General features: G+C 36.1%; 1 protein-coding gene across 3 annotated transcripts in view; it reads left to right on the top strand.

Annotated features, from left to right (window-relative positions):
* Window positions 1-20,851, top strand: part of TNKS2 (tankyrase 2) — a 55,715-nt gene that overhangs the window by 21,058 nt on the left and 13,806 nt on the right. Inside the window, exons 10-19 of one of the 3 annotated variants that reach the window (XM_090277979.1) lie at window positions 2,009-2,100; window positions 2,188-2,266; window positions 5,389-5,560; window positions 7,728-7,807; window positions 12,272-12,417; window positions 12,979-13,144; window positions 14,609-14,828; window positions 17,111-17,220; window positions 17,908-18,096; window positions 20,385-20,637. In XM_090277979.1, the coding sequence (XP_090134105.1) occupies window positions 2,009-2,100; window positions 2,188-2,266; window positions 5,389-5,560; window positions 7,728-7,807; window positions 12,272-12,417; window positions 12,979-13,144; window positions 14,609-14,828; window positions 17,111-17,220; window positions 17,908-18,096; window positions 20,385-20,637 (1,507 nt within the window). The remainder of the gene's footprint in view (window positions 1-2,008; window positions 2,101-2,187; window positions 2,267-5,388; window positions 5,561-7,727; window positions 7,808-12,271; window positions 12,418-12,978; window positions 13,145-14,608; window positions 14,829-17,110; window positions 17,221-17,907; window positions 18,097-20,384; window positions 20,638-20,851) is intronic. The other 2 variants (XM_090277978.1, XM_090277977.1) reach the window with 2 other exon arrangements.

The raw sequence follows: 20,851 nt of genomic DNA, 5'->3' as shown, positions 1-20,851 counted from the left end.
ATAGAAGTAATAACCATTCTCTGTGGAACTGTAACCAAGTAAATGAGAACCAAACAGTCTATGGAAAAGCCTTCAGAAAGCTGGGAGCTAGTAAGTATAAGTGATGGAAGATAGGAAAGAGAATGGTATAATCAGAAGCTACCTTAGGAGCAGAAATTTAAAAGTAACCAAATCCTGTGGTATGAATTGCAGAATGTGCTTTGGGTGAGGGAAGATGGCGCTAAATAAATTATTGTGTTTAGGGGGAAATTTAACTCATAGTAGTCTTACCTCATATCTTTTATGCTTTATTTTCTTCCCTACAACCGTGATGTAAACTATGTGAAGGTTATGTAGAAACCTATCTACAAAACATTGTAGAACTTTTTTGCTACTTAAATTGTAAAACATATCCAAGTAAAACAATAGCAAAGCTGCAGACTAATAAGAAGTGCTAGTGCAAAATTAAAATCATAGCAGCATTAAGATGATACAGAGAAACTTGGAAAGACCGACATGGAAACTTTTCTGGTCTGAAGAGCTAATACTACATGTTGCTTTTCCCTAAATATTCTACTGTTAAACACCTTATTTTGTTATTTACCTTAAAACTTACTAGGAGTTAAGTACTGGATAGTTATGGTCCAGCGGCAGAGTCTTCCAGGTTTCCAGAACTTAGAGGCCCTATCCCAGGAAGGGGCAGAGGAATAGGGGAACAATTTGAAATCGATATGGTCAAAATTCTTGGAAATAAACTATTTCCAATCTGTGTACTATCCTAATAGATGTCTTGGGGTGATTACTCATAACATAACATACCAAAGGAGCTATGTTCACCAATTAAAAAAGATTTTATTGAGAGCAAAGAAATGATTTTTGTGACAGCAACAGTATCAGAACGAATCTGAAACAAAGTCATGAAGATTTGGATAAGCTTTATAATTAACAACATACCAAAATCAGAGGACAAATTTCGTATGTACTGTGTATTTAGATGTTGAAACAGCTTAAAAATTATCTAGCAGTGGATTGAGCATCGGCCTGCGAGCCAAGTGTCGCTGGTTCAATTCCCAGTCAGGTTGCACGTCAGGTTCCCAGTTAGGGGCGCGAGTGAGAGGCAACCACACAGTGATGTTTCCCTCTCTTTCTCCTTTCCCCTCTCTCTAAAAATAAAATAAAAAACAAATAAAATTTTTTTTAAATTATCTGGCACTTTTATTCCATGAATTTTCAGGTTTCAGTTTTATCATAACATACATATATACATAAACATTGATTTAGTCATTCACTCTTTTAGACATTTATTGAACATCTGTTGTGTACGAGTGTCATCCTGGATGTTGGGGATGAAAAGATTTGGGACATGACCACAATATACTTTCTAGGTTTATAACTAGTGAATCCCTATCTTACTCCTTAATATATCATCCACATAGATGCTGCCACATCCAGCTTGAAGTGTATCATTTTCTACCATTGATTTTTGCCAAACAGGTAATCCAAGCTCCTTATTCTGCTGGAGCAACTGGTTGAAAGAGAAACATACTACTTGTCAAGAAGTACTATTCCATCAGTGCTATTAGCAAACAGAATCCAGAGCTGATGAGTGCTGTGTTATTTCTTCATGTAAAAAAACCTCAACCTTTGAGACATTTTATTAATTAACCTTTTAAAAATAAAAATAACAAACACTTCTCAATGGGAAGGTTTGAATAGTGGTCAAATTAATATAAATTTTTTATCACATCAGTAGAAGCTTTTTCAAATATGTAGGACAACTATATAAAGCTTGATCAGAGTATTTAGTAATAGATATTATCTAGTAAATAAGATTTTCAGGCCCTGCCAGAATTTGATTCTCATAGTACATTCTATCCAATAGAAAGTCTTTGAGTAGCAAAGTTTTTAAAAAGTTAGTCAAGAATAAAGCAAAGAAGTGAAATAATTTCTTGATTGGAAACACAAATATTCTTAAATAAAAATCAGTCACGTATAGTCCTTGATTAATGCTACAATTTAAATTATCTAGCATTGTGCTGCCGCATCTCCATACCCCAAAAGAAAGCAAATATGTGAACTGTTGCTAAGAAAAGGAGCAAACATCAATGAAAAGACTAAAGAGTAAGTATACTTTTAGTAATTAAAAATTATTGACATTTTATTTTTTGAAAAATGCACTTACTGTCTGGCTGGCTTTTTCTTTTTAAGATTCTTGACTCCTCTACATGTGGCATCTGAGAAAGCTCACAACGATGTTGTCGAAGTTGTGGTGAAACATGAAGCAAAGGTATTACCCTTTTGGTAATCTTTGGTAATTTAGCAGATGAAATGCCTGACTTTCTAAACTATTTACTTGCATAAGTATTATTTTTTTCCTCTTAATACTTAAAAATATTCCCGCAGATACTTTTTCTTTATCAGATTTTTTTCTAGAAATCCTATGGATTTACTCAGAATCACATTATTCCTGTGTATCCTCCTTTCTCTGTTTTTTTAACCACCCCTCACTGGTCAAGTTATCCTTAAGGACTTTTTCTAACACTATACTCTTCAGGAAAATATCCCCAGCTAGAGAATACTGATTCTGACCTACCATGTTGTCCAGTGTTCTTTGCTCATATCTTCTGTTCCTTGGTTATCATGATAACTCCTGTTATTTACCCCAGCCACAGTCTTTCTTAGCCTCTGTTATTTCTGTGACTAAGTCAGAGAACTTGAGACAGAAAATGAATTATTTCAATAACTTGACTAAAAGCTTATCTCCGCATATTGGGAAATAAATGCTACTCATATTGAAAAGTTAATGTTTTATAGTTGGTATTTGTGCATAATTATTGGTTGAATAATTTTGTTTTCATTCAAGCTACAAATCTTCATTTCTTACCCAGTTACTTTAAAAAATAGTACTCAATAAAAAAAAGATACATGGCATCCCAGATTAGAATGACAGTCACCTAATTCAGCAGTCTTTACAAGTTTTTTTTTTTAAAGATACACTTCTTGTTTTTAATCCTCACCTGAAGACATGCTTATTAATTTTAGAGAGGGGGAAAGGAGGGCTTATTAATTTTAGAGAGAGAGGGACAGGAGGAGAGAGAGAGATCAGTTGCTCATACATGCCCCAACCAGACACCAGGCACCACAACCCAGGTATGTTGCCTGCCAGGGCAGTTTTTAGCCACCAATGCTTGCTTTTAACCCTTTGAGTGCCGTGAGTAATTCGAAGTTTGGATAAACATGAGAAAAAATTATATCAATATATAACCTGAGGTACAAAAAAAGAGAACAAAACATAAAATACGAACTATTCCATTGTTATTTACATTTATTGCCATCAAAAAAAGTGTCACTGGGAGCGACACTGGCCCTTTTGGGAAAATTTGTCAGTGTAGCTCACGGTGACATAGGCACTCAAAGGGTTAAACAAAATCTTCAATAGAAATTCATTATGTAACAGAAAGAATGGAGCTACTCTGAGTAAAAGGAGAAAATGAAATACAGATCCCTTTCCCCTTAGGTCTCCCCCAGGCTCTTCTCTAAATGTACTTCCAGAATAGTTTTCTGATCTGTCCTTCCTTGGATTTTCCACACAGGAACCACTTAGAATTCTACAATTTCTTTTTCTGTTGCCTCTCAGTGTCTTAATTTCTTTTCGATTTGGGAAAATTCTTGATAATGTATAATCTTCATCTTTCCTATTGTAAATTATTGAATAAAGTTATTTCTGCTTGACTGTTTGTCACATCTCATTTGTCTGTTCTATAACTTTACATTGTTTGCTTTTTTATGCATATGATGCATTACTAGAAGAAGACCTGGATGCATATTAAATTTGAGTTGTCAAACTCAACAAAACAGTCTTAACTAGGGTGGCCAGCCATCCAGGTTTGTCCAGGACTGAGGGAGTTCCGAAAACACAGTACTTTCAGTGCTAAAACCGGGAAAGTCCCAGACAAACCAGGACAAATTGGTCACCATAATCTTAAAACAGAGTGGTACCCAAATAAAGTTTTCAAGTGAGTGTATTTATTTCATATTTTAGTGAGTTTTGGTGTGTGACTAAATAGATTAATTACCCTGAGCATTTTAAATTGTGTTTTCAGGTTCCATACGCCTGGAGATGAGCCATTTATATGTAGTCTAGTCTTGGATTCATTGAGAAAGTCTTACTACATTCCTGTTTAAATTTTTCCCGATTCCATTTGACAGTGTCTCAAAACACACCAGTGGCTACAGGATTGATTACTAAGGAACTTAATTTCTCACTTATGTTTTGAAGACTTATTTCCCTGGTAGGGAGGGGTAAAGTGGGGATGAAATGGGGAAGTGTTATAGGTGATTTTTTTTTTATGAACATTTAAAAAAAGTACAAGTTGAAAGAACTTTATAGAGAATATATGCCCACCACCTAGGTTCTGTTACTAACATTTTGCTATATTGCTTTATTAGATATCATCATTTTCTCTATCAATATATCTTATTTTTTTTGACACATTTCAAAGTAATTTGCAAATTACTGTGCACTTATCCTTAAATACTTCCACATGGGCATCATCTAGAGGCCAATATTCATTTACAGCCTTTTTTAAATGTATAATTTACATGCAGTGAAATGCACAAATCTTAAATGTACACCCACTGAATTTTGACTAATGCATACACCTGTGTAATCAAAACTCACCAAGATATAGAACATTATCTATGGCAGAGGCAGGACCCCATCAAGGCAACCTCCATTCCTAGAAGCAATGGATCATTTTAATTTTTTCTTACATAGATTAGATTTCCCTGCTTGAGGCCTTTATGTCTATGGAATCATACAATATGTACTTTTGTATAAGGTTTTTTCCTCAGTGTACTATTTTGGGGATTCATCCATTTATCAATAGTTTATTCCTTTCTATTGCTCAGAAATATTCCATTGTGTGAATATACTATAGTGTGTTTATCCATACAGGTTATATTTTATATGGTAAAAAAAATGGTAGATGATTAAGCCAATAGAAATAAGTGTTTTAATGCTAATCTAATCTCTGGATTTGTTACTGACTGTTGTCTGTCTTTGGGTTATTTTCCACATTTCTGGACCTCAGAGATCCATAAAACTACATGAATTAGACTTTCTAAGGCCATGTCTAGCTCTGAATGGGGTGAACCTATTAATACTTAAATGCTAAACACAGCTGTTACTCAACATCTCACACTTTTAAACCAAAATTGAGTCTTCCTTCTGGTGTCAGCCTTCATAAATTGGTGAATATATGTTCTAGATTTGAGCATAAATATTTGCTTTGAATAGGCTTCTCAAGAGAATAATAGAGAATTTAAAATTACAAATGTTAAATACATGATTAGATTATTTAAAATTTTACATTGAAGGCTAATTTCAGCTTTTTCTGCATTGCTAAGGTTAATGCTCTGGATAATCTCGGTCAGACTTCTCTGCACAGAGCTGCACACTGTGGTCATCTACAAACCTGCCGCCTGCTCCTGAGCTATGGGTGTGATCCCAGCATCATATCCCTTCAGGGCTTTACTGCCTTACAGATGGGAAACGAAAATGTGCAGCAGCTTCTTCAAGGTATTAAGTGCTTCCATGGAAATTATTATTTTTTAAATTAACCTTTACATTTTTTTCACATACTATGTAAGAGTTAGTAGTAAAAGGAATCTTTTTCAGAATTTTTGGCTGTTATTTCTTCCTGACTCATTTTAATGCCCAAATGTTGTTAAATCTTAGGATTTTATTTCAGTAGCATTTTCTGCCCAATTTCTCTAGAAAGCTTTTAAAGAGTATGATACAATAGTAGCTATTCCTTTTTAAAGAGGAAAACTTTGAAAGGTAGTTGTCTTAGTAGAGCAACCATAGTGATAAATAATACTGTAAAGACTAGCCCTACCTCGACACTCTTTTTAAAGATTTTTCATATGTAAGACATGTAGACGTATAGATTTTATACAAGGTAACTACCTATTTGACTTATTAAAATATATTTACTGAATTCACCTATTCATTATATTTTAAAATATTTAGGTTAAATGTATACATACAAGCTATAAATATCTACACATATCTTTAATTTTAGCCTAGAAATCTGGTCCCATGATTTTAAAGTATCTTGGCCTGTACCTCTACATTTTACTAGAATTTAATAGTGTCTGACATTTCAGAACTTTTAATGAGAAGAAATGTAACAGATCAAGCCTTTTGTATCTTTTCTTTTAAAAGATTGTATTTATTTTTAGAAAGAGGAGAAGGGAGGAAGAGAGGGAGAGAAGCATCAATGTGTGGTTACCTCTTCTTGCGTGGTTACCAACTAGGGACCTGGCGTGCAACCCAGGCACATGCCCTGACTGGGAATCAAACCAGCAACCCTTTGGTTCACAGGCCAGTGCTCAATCCACTGAGCCACAGCAGCCAGGACTGTATCTTTAATTGCACTTCATGATCCTTATACCTGTAGTCTAGAAACCACATTTTGAGAAAAACACTCCTTAAAATAGATGAAGACGGGTTGATAAAACCTCCTGGAAGCTGCCAACACTACGAACTAACTACAAGACTGCTTTACTTCCCCACATACCACTTATTTGTTTTAGTGTCAGTTTTAGGGATGTAACGCTAGTCCTGTTCAGTTGCCTAGTGAGGGACATTTACAGTCTTGGTAGTTTTATGTTAAATGTTATTACTTACTTTTCCAGCTAATTTCTTAGAGTAAATTATCACAGTACAATTCCCAAGTCAGAGGATAAATGTAATTGTTAAGTCATCTTCTAGAAATTTTATGTACCATTTTATACTCTGCTACTAACAATGTATGACAGGATCTCTTTTTCTCGTCAGCACTAGTTATGATTCTTAATCTTCTCCTTGTGTGAATTTGTGTATGTGAATTACAGAAATAATGATATGCTTTTTTAATGAAAATTATAGAAATGCTGCCTTATAGCTCCTCTATTTCCTCTTTGCCCACTAATGGATGAAAAAGAAAAAGTGTCATTAGTTTGCAGTTTTACGATATATGTTGCAGTATTTTTCCATTTTTTTCTTTGTCTTATAACTTCGTTTAATGCCTAGCAGATATTTTTTCAAATCAATTTTGATTCTTTTGATGTATTATTCTAGGATGCTTTTTTTTTTTATTCAAGATAATATTTACCTATAATTTCTTCTATTTAAGGTTTAATTTTTATACTTAAGTCTTTAATCCATCTGGAGTTTATTTTGTTCTGAGATACAAGGTACATGTTTTTTTCTTTCCTATGGGATTTATATAAGCTATAAAACAGAATTTCAGACCTGAAAATGAGTTTAGATGTCTTCTGGTCTGACTTTTCTCTTTCTAGAACTGAAAAAATCTGAGGCCCAGAAAGTTCAGGTGGCGTGCCTGTCAGATAGCTAGCTACTCTCAGAACCAGGGTTAGCTCTCTGGCTGCTGCGCTGCTGTATTTTCCACCATTCAACAGGCTTGGTTACAGAGCAAGCCATCTGTCATCAGCTATTTTATGTTCCTTTACATGGTCTGAATCACATTTTATAATTACATTTACATATATGTCACTTATATATGTTTCAAAAAAAAGGTTTACAAAAGTCTTACTGTTTTTTCTCTACTACCATAGGTATTTACTACAAAAACTAACCAATTGTAAAGAACTCTACTTTCAGATAAGATGCCGCCTTTAAAGCCTGGTTCCACCTTCTAAGTAGAAGTTAATTACTCTTTCCTTCTCTTTCTCTTTTTTAGAGGGTATCCCATTAGGTAATTCAGAAGCTGATAGACAATTGCTGGAAGCTGCAAAGGCTGGAGATGTAGAAACTGTAAAAGTAAGATACGATCTTATGTTTTTAACTGTGGGTTTGTACTTTGACATTGTCTAATGAATCTATACTGTTAAAATGAAGAGCCTAGTTACTTATATGCATCTTGTTTTAAAAGGTAAACAGTGTTAATTTAGTTCTGAAAATAAGAATCATTAAGTAATAAAAGAAACTTTAGTTTTACATACATTTCTGTAAATGCATCACAGTCACAAATTTAAATAAACTGCATGTTTACGGAAATGAATTTTGTTTAAAGGACCTGTACATTTGGCCCTTTAAAAGAATAAGGTATATCAGCCTAGCCGATGTGGCTCACTTAGTTGGAGCATCATCTTGTAGACCAAAAGGTCGCAGGTTCAAATTCCAGCCAGGGCACATGGCCTGGGTTGTGGGTTCGGTCCCTGGTTAGGGAGTGTACAAAAGGCAGCCAATCAATGTTTCTCTCTCACATTGGTGTTTCTGTCTCTCTCTCTCTCTCCCCCTCTCGTTTCCCTATCTCTAAAATCAATAAGCATGTCCTTGAGTGAGAATTAAAAAAATAACAAGATATATCAAATTATTGTTCATTATTATTTACATTTGACATACAAAACAAGAAGGGAGGAAAAAACTAAACAGTGCCTTATTCTGTCTACACATTTCTTCTGTGAGGACCCAATGTTTAAATATAGTAGTAAAACAGTGTTGCCCGTTTTCAGAGCCACTGTTTCCTTGTAATCTTTAACTTATCTAAATAGAAATTTTTTTTTCTTTCTCAGAGGAGCCAACTTCAGCTTTTATATGACCCATCTCCTAGAGTAGTCTTCCCTAGAGTAACTGGTTACTTTCTTAGATTTTGCTTTACTTTTCATCATAGAATTATATGTAATATCTTTAATGCCTATCCCAGACATTTCTGTTACCTACAGTAATTGTGTATGCAGGTAAATATGTAACTCAAAAGCCTAACATTTTTGCAAGAGCAAGACTACTTTTTAATTTAATATAAATTAAGATTAACTCAGCATGTTTTATGAGTTTTAGTAGTCCAATAATTTTTTCACTTTGGAAAGCTTTTTTTTTTTTGGCAATTATACTATTTTAATTTCCAAAGCTGGTTAAGAGGAAAAATCTTTGTTATGCCCCCGTATTTGCCCCATTCTTTTTCAGAACAGTGCTGGTCCTTTTTTTAGGGGTCATTAATAGGTAGTACTATAAAAACCTAAATATATTGATTTGATTCATGGCAGACGTATCTATTTAAAACAGTATCACTATATTTCCATATGGTGTTTTCCATTCTGAACAGCCCCACCCCACAAAGACAATTTCAGATTTTCTGAGAACAGAATATGAATGTTGGTCTCATCTGAAATTGAACACTGAGAAAATTTATTCACTGTCCTTTCAAATAAAGAGATCTCTGGAAGTCAATTTGAAAGTTCATGGGATCCTGTCCTACTGCTTTATTTATGTAGGTAGTACAACTATTCCCAAATAACTTTTCAGTTTTATTTTTTAAGTAATTTCATTTTTCAAAGAAAAAATAGTATTATAATTGCAATCCTAATTTTTTGATGAGTTTTATATTTAATCCTATTCTCATATTCCATTACTTTTTTGTCTCTGACTCCAGAACGTTTCTTCTTTTTCTCTTCTGGATAAGGCTCAGAACAAATATCTCCAGCATTTTTTTCATGGTTATAAGCTTCCCTTTCATCTTTATTCTTCCCTTTGTCACCAAGTTCACTCTTTAGGTTGTTTGCAGATGGTGGAGATTCTGCAAGGGCTCTCTTCCACAAAAGACCAGTACTTGCAGTTACTGCAGACTCGCCCAGGAAAGCCACTACCATTAGTCGCCACCTGATCTGGGTGGGCTGTGATCCTCCGTGGTACCATCGAGAGCCCAGGGCTAGTTCATTCCCTTAAGTAGGAAGCTAATAGGATATTGAAAGGAGCTTGTTACTATTACTGACTACTGGTTTGTGGAAAAACAAATCACCTGAGTTAAAGGTAGTGAGCCGAATTGTTGTTTCCTGCAGAAGTAATCAAAAATTAAGTTAAAGGCAACTAGTTAAAGGGCAGTTAACTGAGTTTTTGGTTGGGGGTGGGTAATAAGAAAAATGTTTAAGTGCTCTTCCACTTACATATATTTAAGAACATAAAACTGAGTTCAGTATGCATAATAGTCAAGACAAGGCTGTTTTTATAAAGCTAGAAAGAGTCTAGAGGGAAAAATAGGTAAAGAGATGAAATTGGGGGCAGTAATTGGAGTTAGAGAACAAATTATGTGCTTGGATTGAAAAAGACCTTTCTCTCTCCCTTATTCTCTGAGACTAGTCATCAGGCTGTGTCTCCTCATCTCGCCTTTTAAAATCACTTCATGGAAATTTATCTCATCTACTTTTCTATTCCTTATCTATCACTTGTTGGAAATTTATCTGCATCCACTCTTCCTTATCTGGCTGTAGACAGGTGAATCACTGGGACAATAACATCTTTGTGTTACCCAATGGATACTTATGTGCTCGATTGTGTTTTTGGCGATTGTAGACTAGATACTTCCTATAAGAAAACCTTAGCCTGGACAAAACCAAACTGACAAGTAGGGAGTAGGCGTCCTCGTCGTCGGCAGCCGTCCGTCTCGAGAGACGATGGTGTAGCTTCTTAAGAGTCTATCTGCACCGCCGAGAATGGCTGTGCAGTCCGACTCGGGAGTGACACGGTATCTGTCTCCTCCCGTGTTGAATCGACATCTTGCGATGACGCTGGAGTGTCCTCTCCAGTGAAGCTGAAGCTACAGAGCCTGGGCAGGGTGATATGGAGGGTCTGCTGTTGCCCATGCAGCAGACCCCCCCTCTCTTCGCAGCTGAAGGGTCCAAGGGAAAGACAGAGTCAATACAGCTTGGCTTCAGGTGCGCTGCAGGAGTTGCCGGTGTTGACTACAACGTCAAACCGCCTTAGGGACTCCGGCTCCGGATTTTCTGTCGGGGTTTACTCCCCTAGCTTTCCCCTAAAGAGGTATGCTGCAAGGCAGCGGAGGTTTTTTGGAGTCAGAGTTTTCCTTCTCTGATGTACCCTGACTGGAAGATCGAACCAGCGACACTTAGCTCGCAGGCCGACGCTCAATCCACTGAGCCAAACCAGCCAGGGCAAGTAGGGAGTAGTATGGCTGGTATAAATACCAAACCTAGCATCTGGTGTATGTGTTAAAAAATACTCATTCTTAGAGCCTGACATCAGACACATGGAATGCCATCTCTCAAATGGGACCCTGAATATATATATCTGACAACCTCTTGTTTGGATAGCATAGAAGAGCCTTATCAGTACTGTGATTAAACACTCCTTGAGGTTGAACCCCTGATAGGTGATCCTTTAGTTTATTGGCTCTAGATTATCCTCCTTTTAGGCTAGGATAGTAAAGAGAGTAAGGGTTTTTACATATATTGATAACATTTGATTTTTTTTGCGCACCACGATTTATTATTGGTGTTGCTTTTATTCCCTAAATGTTTATACTTTTCATGCAAAACACTCAAGTATTTTGAGTGTTACTCTTACAGCCTTTCTCAGCTAGGCTTTGTCATCTAAACCAAAAAACACAAAAAATTATTTGATTATTTTCTTCTCCCAAGAATGGTACATAAACAATGGCATTTTATTAGTTAATTCATTCCACAGAGTGCAATATAATTCTCTAAATGTAATTCTTTGACTACCGGCCTCAGCACCACCTAGGAACTTCTTAGAAATGCAAATACTCAGGCCCCAGCCCAGGCACAAATAGTTAGAAAGGCTGGAGGTGGGGCTGAAGGCACAGGAAAATTTGAGAATCGCTCATCTGGAGCAGTGCTTCTCAAAACCTTAAAGTGCTTATAGGTCCCCTAGGGATCTTGTTAAAATACTAGTTTTGACTCAGTAGATGGAGGTCTGAGATTTTGAGTTTTTAACAAGCCACGGGTAATGCTGATGCCTTTATGGTGCAGTGTACTTCTAAATATATTTGCCAGAAATGCAAGTTACAATTGCTAATAATTCATATTTAGATTGCCTTTAAATAGTAGGAGTGGTAATGGTAAAATTGATCTGCTAGTTTTAGCAAAAGAGGATGAGAGGACCAGAGGGATTCCCAATAAGTGACAAGATGAAATAAAAATAAATAGCACCCTGGCCAGTATGGCTCAGTTGATTGGAGCATCATCCTATAACCAAAAGTTTGCGGGTTCGATCCCCGGTCTGTGAGCGAATGAGAGAGAGTCGGTGCTTTTCTCTCGCATCGACGTTTCCCTCTCTCTCTAAAATATGGAGAAATGTCCTCAGGTGAGGACAAAACAAAAATTTTTTAATGAATAGGTAAATAGTTTCTAAGGATGCTGATTTGATGAGAAAAGAAAATAACTCAGACATTTGAAATTTCTACTAAATGAATGAAAACAAGAAACCAGAATGTAGAGCATCATATGTATGTTGTGTTCCATCCTATAGAAATTGTGTACTGTTCAGAGTGTGAACTGCAGAGACATTGAAGGGCGTCAGTCTACACCACTCCATTTTGCAGCTGGCTATAACAGGGTGTCTGTGGTGGAGTATCTGCTGCAACATGGAGCCGATGTGCATGCTAAAGACAAAGGGCAAGTACTGACAATTGCTGTGACCTCTTTCCAGTATGAGACTTTTTTAAGAAAATCTGAAAATATTTTTATGATAGTTGTCAGCTCTTTATTTTCAGGGATGTCTGTTCCCTAATATTAGATTAAATTTAACTTCTTCATTTTAGTTAAGATTTCATTCTGGTTAGCATTTATATTTAGAATTATTTGCATAATGCCTTATATTTTACAATGATCAAAGAGTGCCATATTAGTGTAATATTGATTTAAATTTTTTTCAATTTGCTTTCAGGATATTTAAATTCTTCCAGTTCATCTTAAAATTATTTTTCTCTAAAAAATACATTTCTTAATTCTAGATATTGAGTATATGTTTGCTGTAGTCTCTACAATTTTAAATATTTCCTCTTTGCCTACTCCCCCAAAAATAATTCCACTTAGGCTTTCAATAAACATTTGTGTTTTATAAAATATAATCAGCATAATGCCTTGTAGAGTTCAAGAAATTTATCAGCTATATGTAATTATTTAAATTAAAACATATCTTTGTGTTGCATTGCTCACTTAACTTTTTTTTTCCAGAGGCCTTGTACCTTTACACAATGCATGTTCTTATGGACATTATGAAGTTGCAGAACTTCTTGTTAAGCATGGAGCGGTAGTTAATGTAGCAGATTTATGGAAATTTACACCTTTACATGAAGCTGCAGCAAAAGGAAAATATGAAATTTGCAAACTACTGCTCCAGGTATATATAGTACTTACTATTGAAAGATTACATTACATAGAATATGTTTGATATTTCTAATGACTCATATAAACTTAAATTCATAATTATCTAGATTTCAAAATAACTGTCAGGAACAGTAGTTTGAGCTATGAGTATGTAACAGAACCCCTGGGCTGCTCCGACTGAAACAGAACCCACGGGCTGTTTAGTTAGGGGTCCGATTGCCCGCCGCCAGAATCATAACTCTGAATACCAGAGTTTGGTGAAAAGGAAAAGAATTGTTTATTTACACAAAGTCCTGCCTCCCCCTCCCAGACCTGGCCAGTCTTAGGAAAGTCAGAAACACCGTTTCCCTAATTCCTGGGCACAGTTCAGCTTTACCAGTAGCTGCCAATCACTCAGTTCTGATTGGGGAGGTCCTTTCTGTGCTGTGGTGCCCTCCAGCTCTCAATGCAGGACCGCCTGGATTCTCAGCCTCCTTGTAAACTGCCTTCTTCCTGCAAACCAGGTGGGTCTCCTCTCCTTCTCAAAGCAGTCTGGCAAGAGCCTCTTCTTTAAGCAGCCTGGAGATCCCTTCTCCAAGCCAGATGGAGGGAACCCACAAGAGCCAGAGAGTGAGGGCATGAGGGCCAGAGAGAGCCCAAAATGTCCGCAGCTGCTTCTCTTCCTCCCTGCCTCCTCTCTCCCCCTGCGTCCTCTCACGCAGTGGGTGTTGCAAACAGTTCTGACCATTCACAGAACCCTCCGTAGGCTCTGTCTGCTTCTTCCGTCCCAGCCCACAGTCCAAGATCCCTCCCATCTTCATGAGTCTTGGAAGTAAAGCGGATCTTTGCAACAATGTATCCAGCCGCTAGCTCCAGGCATGCAAGGGCATCCTGAAAGCTGCTTCCTGCTCCCTATCTCCCAGCCGCAAACTCTGGGGTTTGTTTTTGGACTCCCCTGTTTCTGTAACAAGTATGTTTGCCACATATAGATTTATTATTGTATAAAGTCAGGTATCATATAATAAATAGTTCTCTGATAAATGTTAATTTTCTTATTTAGAACTTTAACTTCAAAATAGTTAATGGATTGTGTGATTTATAGGTCAGATTTATTTAACATAAATAGAGTTGATAGCACTGGTTCAATACAGGTACCAGTGTAGATATTTTACAGTAAAAACAAAAATAAGTTAAATTTATTTTTTATTTCAATGTTTTATGAAAACTAAAAATGACATACATGGAAGTTAATTTTTAATGAAATACTTCAATGTAGTTTAAGTTTTTGACTAGTATTGCATTATAAAAGCTCAATAATATTTAACAACCTCTATATTCTTCTTTATGGTTTTCTGTATATTAAATAAACATTAATAACAATCATGTTAATAGTCTCAGTGGAAAATCGTTTTTTAAATATAGTTACATTGACTGTTTTCTCATTGACCAAGGACAAACTTTAAGTCAATTCCTCTTTTCCTCTTTTTCACATGCCCAGCATGGTGCAGATCCTACAAAGAAAAACAGGGATGGCAATACTCCTTTGGATCTTGTTAAAGATGGAGATACTGATATCCAAGATCTACTTAGGGGAGATTCAGCTTTGTTAGATGCTGCCAAGAAGGGTTGTTTAGCCAGAGTAAAGAAATTGTCTTCTCCTGATAATGTAAATTGCCGTGATACCCAAGGCCGACATTCAACACCTTTACATTTGGCAGGTAAGGCAATGAAGTTCCACACATTTAGGCTGGTGACATCTAAGATTCATTATACCTGAGTGAAATATTTTCCACAAGTAAACATAAAGAATTCAAGTCAAAATCTAATACCACTGTTACACTCTAGTGTATCTGTACAGGGCAACTGTACTTCATATTCACTTCAGTACTAGTATGTTACATTCAGTAAGAATAATTGAAAGAGTCTCTGCAACTCATCATGTACTTTGGAACTTTCATTTCAGGTCACCATATTATTTGAATCATCTTTGGTGCTTGAGTTTTGGGTACAGAAACTTGAAAAATATGCCTGCTTGAGCCAGCCTTCCTCATGGGAAGCTAAAGCTTTCCATTCTTCTGATGATAGCTGTTAAGCACAAACAGAAAAATAAATCTTAAAAGACTTTCAGAAGTTACATAAACCTCCTGCCAAAGTTATTTCTTGTATTTGTTACAAAATACTGCAGACTGGTGGCTTAAACAACAGAAATGTATTTTCTCACAGTTCTGGAGATCAAGATGTTAAGGATTGGTTTCTCCTGAGGCCCCTCTCCTTGGCTAGCAGATGACCACCTTCTCACTGTGTCCTCACATGACCTTTTCTTTGTTGTGCACACATTCCTGTGTCTCTGTCTATAGGTCCTAAACTTCTCTTATAAGAAATCAATCAGATTGGATTAGGACCTACTCTAAATGGCTTCATTTTAACTTAATTGCCTCTTTAGAGGCCCTGTCTGTAAATAGTCACATTCTAAGGTACTGGTGGTTAGAGCTTCAACATAGGAATTTTGGAGAGCATACTTGAGTATATAGCATTTGTTCTAAGTTTTCAAAAAGTTGCTACTATGCACCTTTGTTTTAGTGCAGGCATACAGCATTGTGGTTTCAGTACAGCTTTTTCAAGTGCATCAAAGATGCTAGAGAATGGGCCATTAAAACCACTGAGCCACAGCTAATATTCAGTGGACTTGTGTCATAGACATATTTGAGTCTAAACTTTATCTAAACATTCATGGTTTAAAAAGAGAAAATAGTAATGCAGGTGTTTCTGCCTCTCTGTAATATGGGAAATGGAAATCTACTCTTCTCCCAGTTCATTTCAGTCTCAGTATGAGTAACTGAATGTGGTCCTAGTATTTAAGGGATAATTTTGATTATATATAATTTTTACCTTTAAATTCTCACCCCATGTAAGTTGGTACCCCACTACCCAAGGAGAAGAATTACCCCATCTCTTTGTCTTTTAGAGAATTTTGGAAATGATAAGCCACAAATGCTAACATGGTGAGGAAAAGCTTTTCTACTTCTACTGGAAATCAGGAGTTTCTAGTTCATGCAAAACAAGATGTGACCTAATGTCTGATTTATTTATATTAGCTTTTTATATTTTTATGGAAGCTTAATCTAGAACATTTAACATTACTAGTTAAGTCTGTTGTCTTTGTAAGTGGTAAATATGCTGTATGCACAAAATATTTCTGCCCATCTGGGCAGTATTATACCTTGAGACCTGGAAGCACTTTTGGATTCAGTGTAATACTTAGTTTATGACAGTTTTATAGTTTTGATTTTCTTTATTTGATCTTAATAAAAAATGTTTGCTTTAGATCCTTCAAAAAAGAAAACTACAATAAGAAAATAAATGTGAATAAAATATTTTGAACTTTTTTAAAGTTTCAAGTCATATCTGGTTTTATTTTAGCCAGGTTCTAGATTTGCTTTCAATCTATGAATGTGTCAAAATATACTTCACCATAACAATATGTACTAAGAAAGATGACAGTTCCTAAGATGACAGCTGGAGAGCTTATGACATTTATAAAATAGTAAGTTTCACTTCATAACAACAAGTAGGCTCTGCTGTCAGACTTGTAGAGATGTGCACCACTGCGTTCTCTAGCAGAAAGCCTGACCTTGTGGCATTTTGAGGAATTGGGGTCCTGAGACCCATACTGGGTAGCTGTCTCCTGCTCTGCCAGCCATTTATGTTCCTAATTTAGCTTTTATATGTTTGAATGCCTTTTTCTTATAGCCCTTAAGACCATCTGAGTTCTAGAAGTTGTCTATAACAACCATGAAGGCAGGGACTTTGGTAAGAAGGTTTTAAAAGATACAGGCAAATCAATCAGAGGCTCTAAAACAAATGGGTATCATAACTGAGGGCGTCTAGCTTGAGGCCAGATAAATGTTTAATAGACTCCAATGGGGAATTTCAGATTTCTAAAATTTATGTAATTTTTATCTTAACCATTAAAAGTAATTTTACTTCTTTTCTAAACCAGCTGGTTATAATAATCTAGAAGTTGCAGAGTACTTGTTACAACATGGAGCTGATGTGAATGCCCAAGACAAAGGAGGACTTATTCCTTTACATAATGCAGCATCTTACGGGGTAAGTTCTTCATGTTACCTTTAAAAGTCGCTGAGATTTTCAAAGTGAAAATCGTTATTGCAGTTCAATCGTTATTGTTTGACTTCCTCATTTTATAGAGAAGTAAATATGAGGACTAAAGAGGTTAAATAACTTCCAAGTTTTAGTTTTGAACCTGTTGTAAGCTTGTTGTGTGATGCGCAGCACATTTTTCATTTATTGCCGTCCCACCTCTTATTTTCTCTGAGCTGTTAATGTTTATGTGTTTGTTGTTGCCACGAATTCACTGGGATTCATAGGAATCTGTAGGTTCAGATAAGTTTTTCCTGACTTTATAGCCCTAAATGTCACAACCAGTATTGACTCTCCTCAGTAGTGTAATTTGAATAATTGAGGAAGGTTGCTGATGTATACGTTGATGTTCAGGAGTTACAACACCTAAATAATTGAGAAATTGTTAAGAAGTCATATTGGTTTAGTGCCTTCCTTTGTAGAATTCTTCATATTTTCTAGGTAGTTTCTCAAATAATTTAAATGTCTACTGCAATTTTAAATTAACTACCCATAAATTATAATGTTGGGGAGAAATAGTTTTTCTTTTCCAGTCTAAGTATGAAAACAAGGAAAAATAGGTATATGGCTAGTTTCTTTTCAGAAACTCAAGTGTGATAAAATTTCAGACTGTAACAGAAATATCTTCTTTTACAGCATGTAGATGTAGCAGCTTTACTAATAAAGTATAATGCATGTGTCAATGCCACGGACAAATGGGCTTTTACACCTTTGCATGAAGCAGCCCAAAAGGGACGAACACAGCTTTGTGCTTTATTGTTGGCCCATGGAGCTGATCCTACTCTTAAAAATCAGGAAGGACAAACACCTTTAGATTTAGTTTCAGTAAGTGATGGGCTCTTTGAAAAATCTCAATGCTTTTCTCACTTTTAAAAAATACCCTTGGTATATATAAAATGTCTTCATGGTGAATGTGTAAAATCTGGTTTTTAGCCCTATTTAAATGTAGGACTTTTTGGTGTTAAAATATAATAACTAAATAGGATTATCTGTTACTGTGTTTTAAATAGTTTGGGAAATGGAAAGAGATGTATAAGGTATAGCTGCTTACATTAGTTAGGAAACAACAGGCGCAGGCCCCCACCAAACGCTGTTACAGCGCATGTGGTGCAAGGCAGTACAGGACATGGGCCTTGATGAATCTCTCCTGCTGGGAACATGGCCCTCAAGGTGCAGCCACAAAGCCCGCTTCTAGTAGATTCCCTTCCACACTACCTCATCCCAAAGTTCCTTTTTCTTACCCCACTAAAACTGATCACAAAACAAGTTTGTTCCTCTAGTTTTCTACAGAAGTCTTTTCCCCTCTTAAGGGAACTCCCGTAGGAGTCTGCTCTAGCCTCTACCTGCTTTGACCACTGTAACACAGGTGTCTCTCTTGGCTCCACCACTAGGAAATTGACCAGAACAATGGAGGGAAAGGGAGTAAAAATTCTTGAGGTAGGAAGGGAAGTCTCTTCTGCAGACTGCTCTCTACCGAGAGGGAGAGTCCATTGTTACAAGTTAACATCAAGAAGCTAATTCAGTTTGGTTGCATTGGGGGTTACATAGATTTTTCTCAGGGTGACAGCCCAACCACATTTGCAACATTTTTTTTCAAGTTAGTCTTTCCCGTTCCAAACTACCTTCAAAGTGAACTTTTCGTGTTCAATCCACTCATTTATTAGTCCACCAGATATAACAGACAATGAAACATAGTGCTCTAGAGAATATATGTGGGCTTTAGAGTCAGGGTGCCTTAGAATTCCAACTCTTCCACTTATAGTTGTACAGTCTTGCAAGTTGCCTAACTTCTAAACCTCAGTTACTTCATCAATAAATGGGGATAAAATATATCTGGTTAATGTGAGAATTAAAGAGGGTAATAGTGTACTTAAGGTACTATTACCTGACATGTAACAGATACATAAAAAACACCCAATAGCCCTGGCTGGTGTGGCTCAGTGGATTGAGTGCTGGCCTGTGAACCGAAAAGTTGCTGGTTTGATTCCCAGTCAGGGCACATGCCTGGGGTGCGGGCCAGGTCCCAGTTGGGGGCATGCGAGAGGCAACCACACATTGATGTTTCTCTCCCTTCCTCTCTCTCTAAAAATAAATTTTAAAAATATTTTAAAAAATAAAACACCCAATAAATAGTGCTAATGTTATTTTAAAATGTTATTTACAAACTGTGAATCCCATGAGAGTTCTCAGACTCAGGGGAACAAAAAATTGAAGATCAGAATAGGTAGTATAAATGACTAACCATGAAAACAAGTACTGATTCACTTCTTGCTGAATGTTAACTACTTAGTGTCTTAATTGAGCAGTGGGAAAGAATTGTATATGTCACTAATTAAACAAATTAATGTACCAGTAAATTTGGGGATTTTTTTCATTTCTAGCAAATTTGATAAAATGATTATCTTTGTTACCTCCCTTCAAAATGTTCAGTTTTGAGGAACAAATATATTATTGAATATTTTCCAAGAAACAATCGTTGTGTTTGTTAAAGTTCCATGTAAGTTGAATTACTTCTTTCAGAGTAATTGTGAGTGTTAAAAGCTCTTACCTCTTTAAATTGATCTTTTCAAAACAAACTGAACTAACAAGCAAAACAGAGACAGACTCATAGATAGAGAGTAGGCCGACAGCTGTGGGGGTTGGGAGTGCGGAGATGGGTCAAGTAAAAGAAAGAAAGAAATCATGGACACGAACAACAGTGTGGTGATTGCCAGGAGGATGGGGTTGGTGGAAGTGGCAGAGGGTATAGAGGGGATAAGTGGTAATGGAAGAAATAGAAAATTTTTTAAAATCTTTACAAATTAAGATGAAACCATTGATAATTTCAAATGTATCAAAATTATTATTCTTTTCATGCTTTGTCACATTTAATAGCTTTGATTCTGTGTCTTAAAAGAGATGTTCTGAATTGTTTTATATTTTATAACAGTATAGCTGAATATCGCTTGCTTCACTTTTTAAAATGATCATTTTTATATTAAAAGCAATTCTAGTACAAATGTACTGGGGTTTTGTCATATTTTAAAATGCGTTCTATTTAAAATGTATTCTATTCTAGAGTAGAATTTAAAAGTGTGCTTATTACAGATTTTGTCTCTTGACATGTAACCCAGGCAGATGACGTCAGTGCCCTCCTGGCAGCAGCCATGCCCCCTTCTGCTCTGCCTTCTTGTTACAAACCTCAAGTGCTCAACGGCATAAGAGGCCCAGGAGCCACTGCAGATGCTCTGTCTTCGGGTCCATCCAGCCCATCAAGCCTTTCTGCAGCCAGCAGTCTTGATAACTTATCTGGGAGTTTTTCTGAGCTGTCTTCAGTGGTTAGTTCAAGTGGAACCGAGGGTGCTTCCAGTTTGGAGAAAAAAGAGGGTGAGATTCTGTAAAAATAACTTTCTAACTCACATTGTAGGCACATATTTGACATTTATAATGCTAAAAAGTCATTTTTTAACTTTAAATATAACTTAATATCAGATTAACATAGTCTAAAAGTTTTAGCCTTTTATTATTTTTCTTACATTATTATATTTCCTTATGACTCCTTCTCCTTCCAGGTTGAGACTTGATGCTGCTAACCCACCCT

This window comes from Furipterus horrens, unplaced genomic scaffold, assembly GCF_987537825.1.
Source record: "Furipterus horrens unplaced genomic scaffold, mFurHor1.1.pri manual_scaffold_5, whole genome shotgun sequence".
NCBI lineage: Eukaryota > Metazoa > Chordata > Mammalia > Chiroptera > Furipteridae > Furipterus > Furipterus horrens.
The sequence above is the reverse complement of the archived record's forward strand: the minus strand, read 5'-3'. Positions and strand labels throughout refer to the sequence as shown.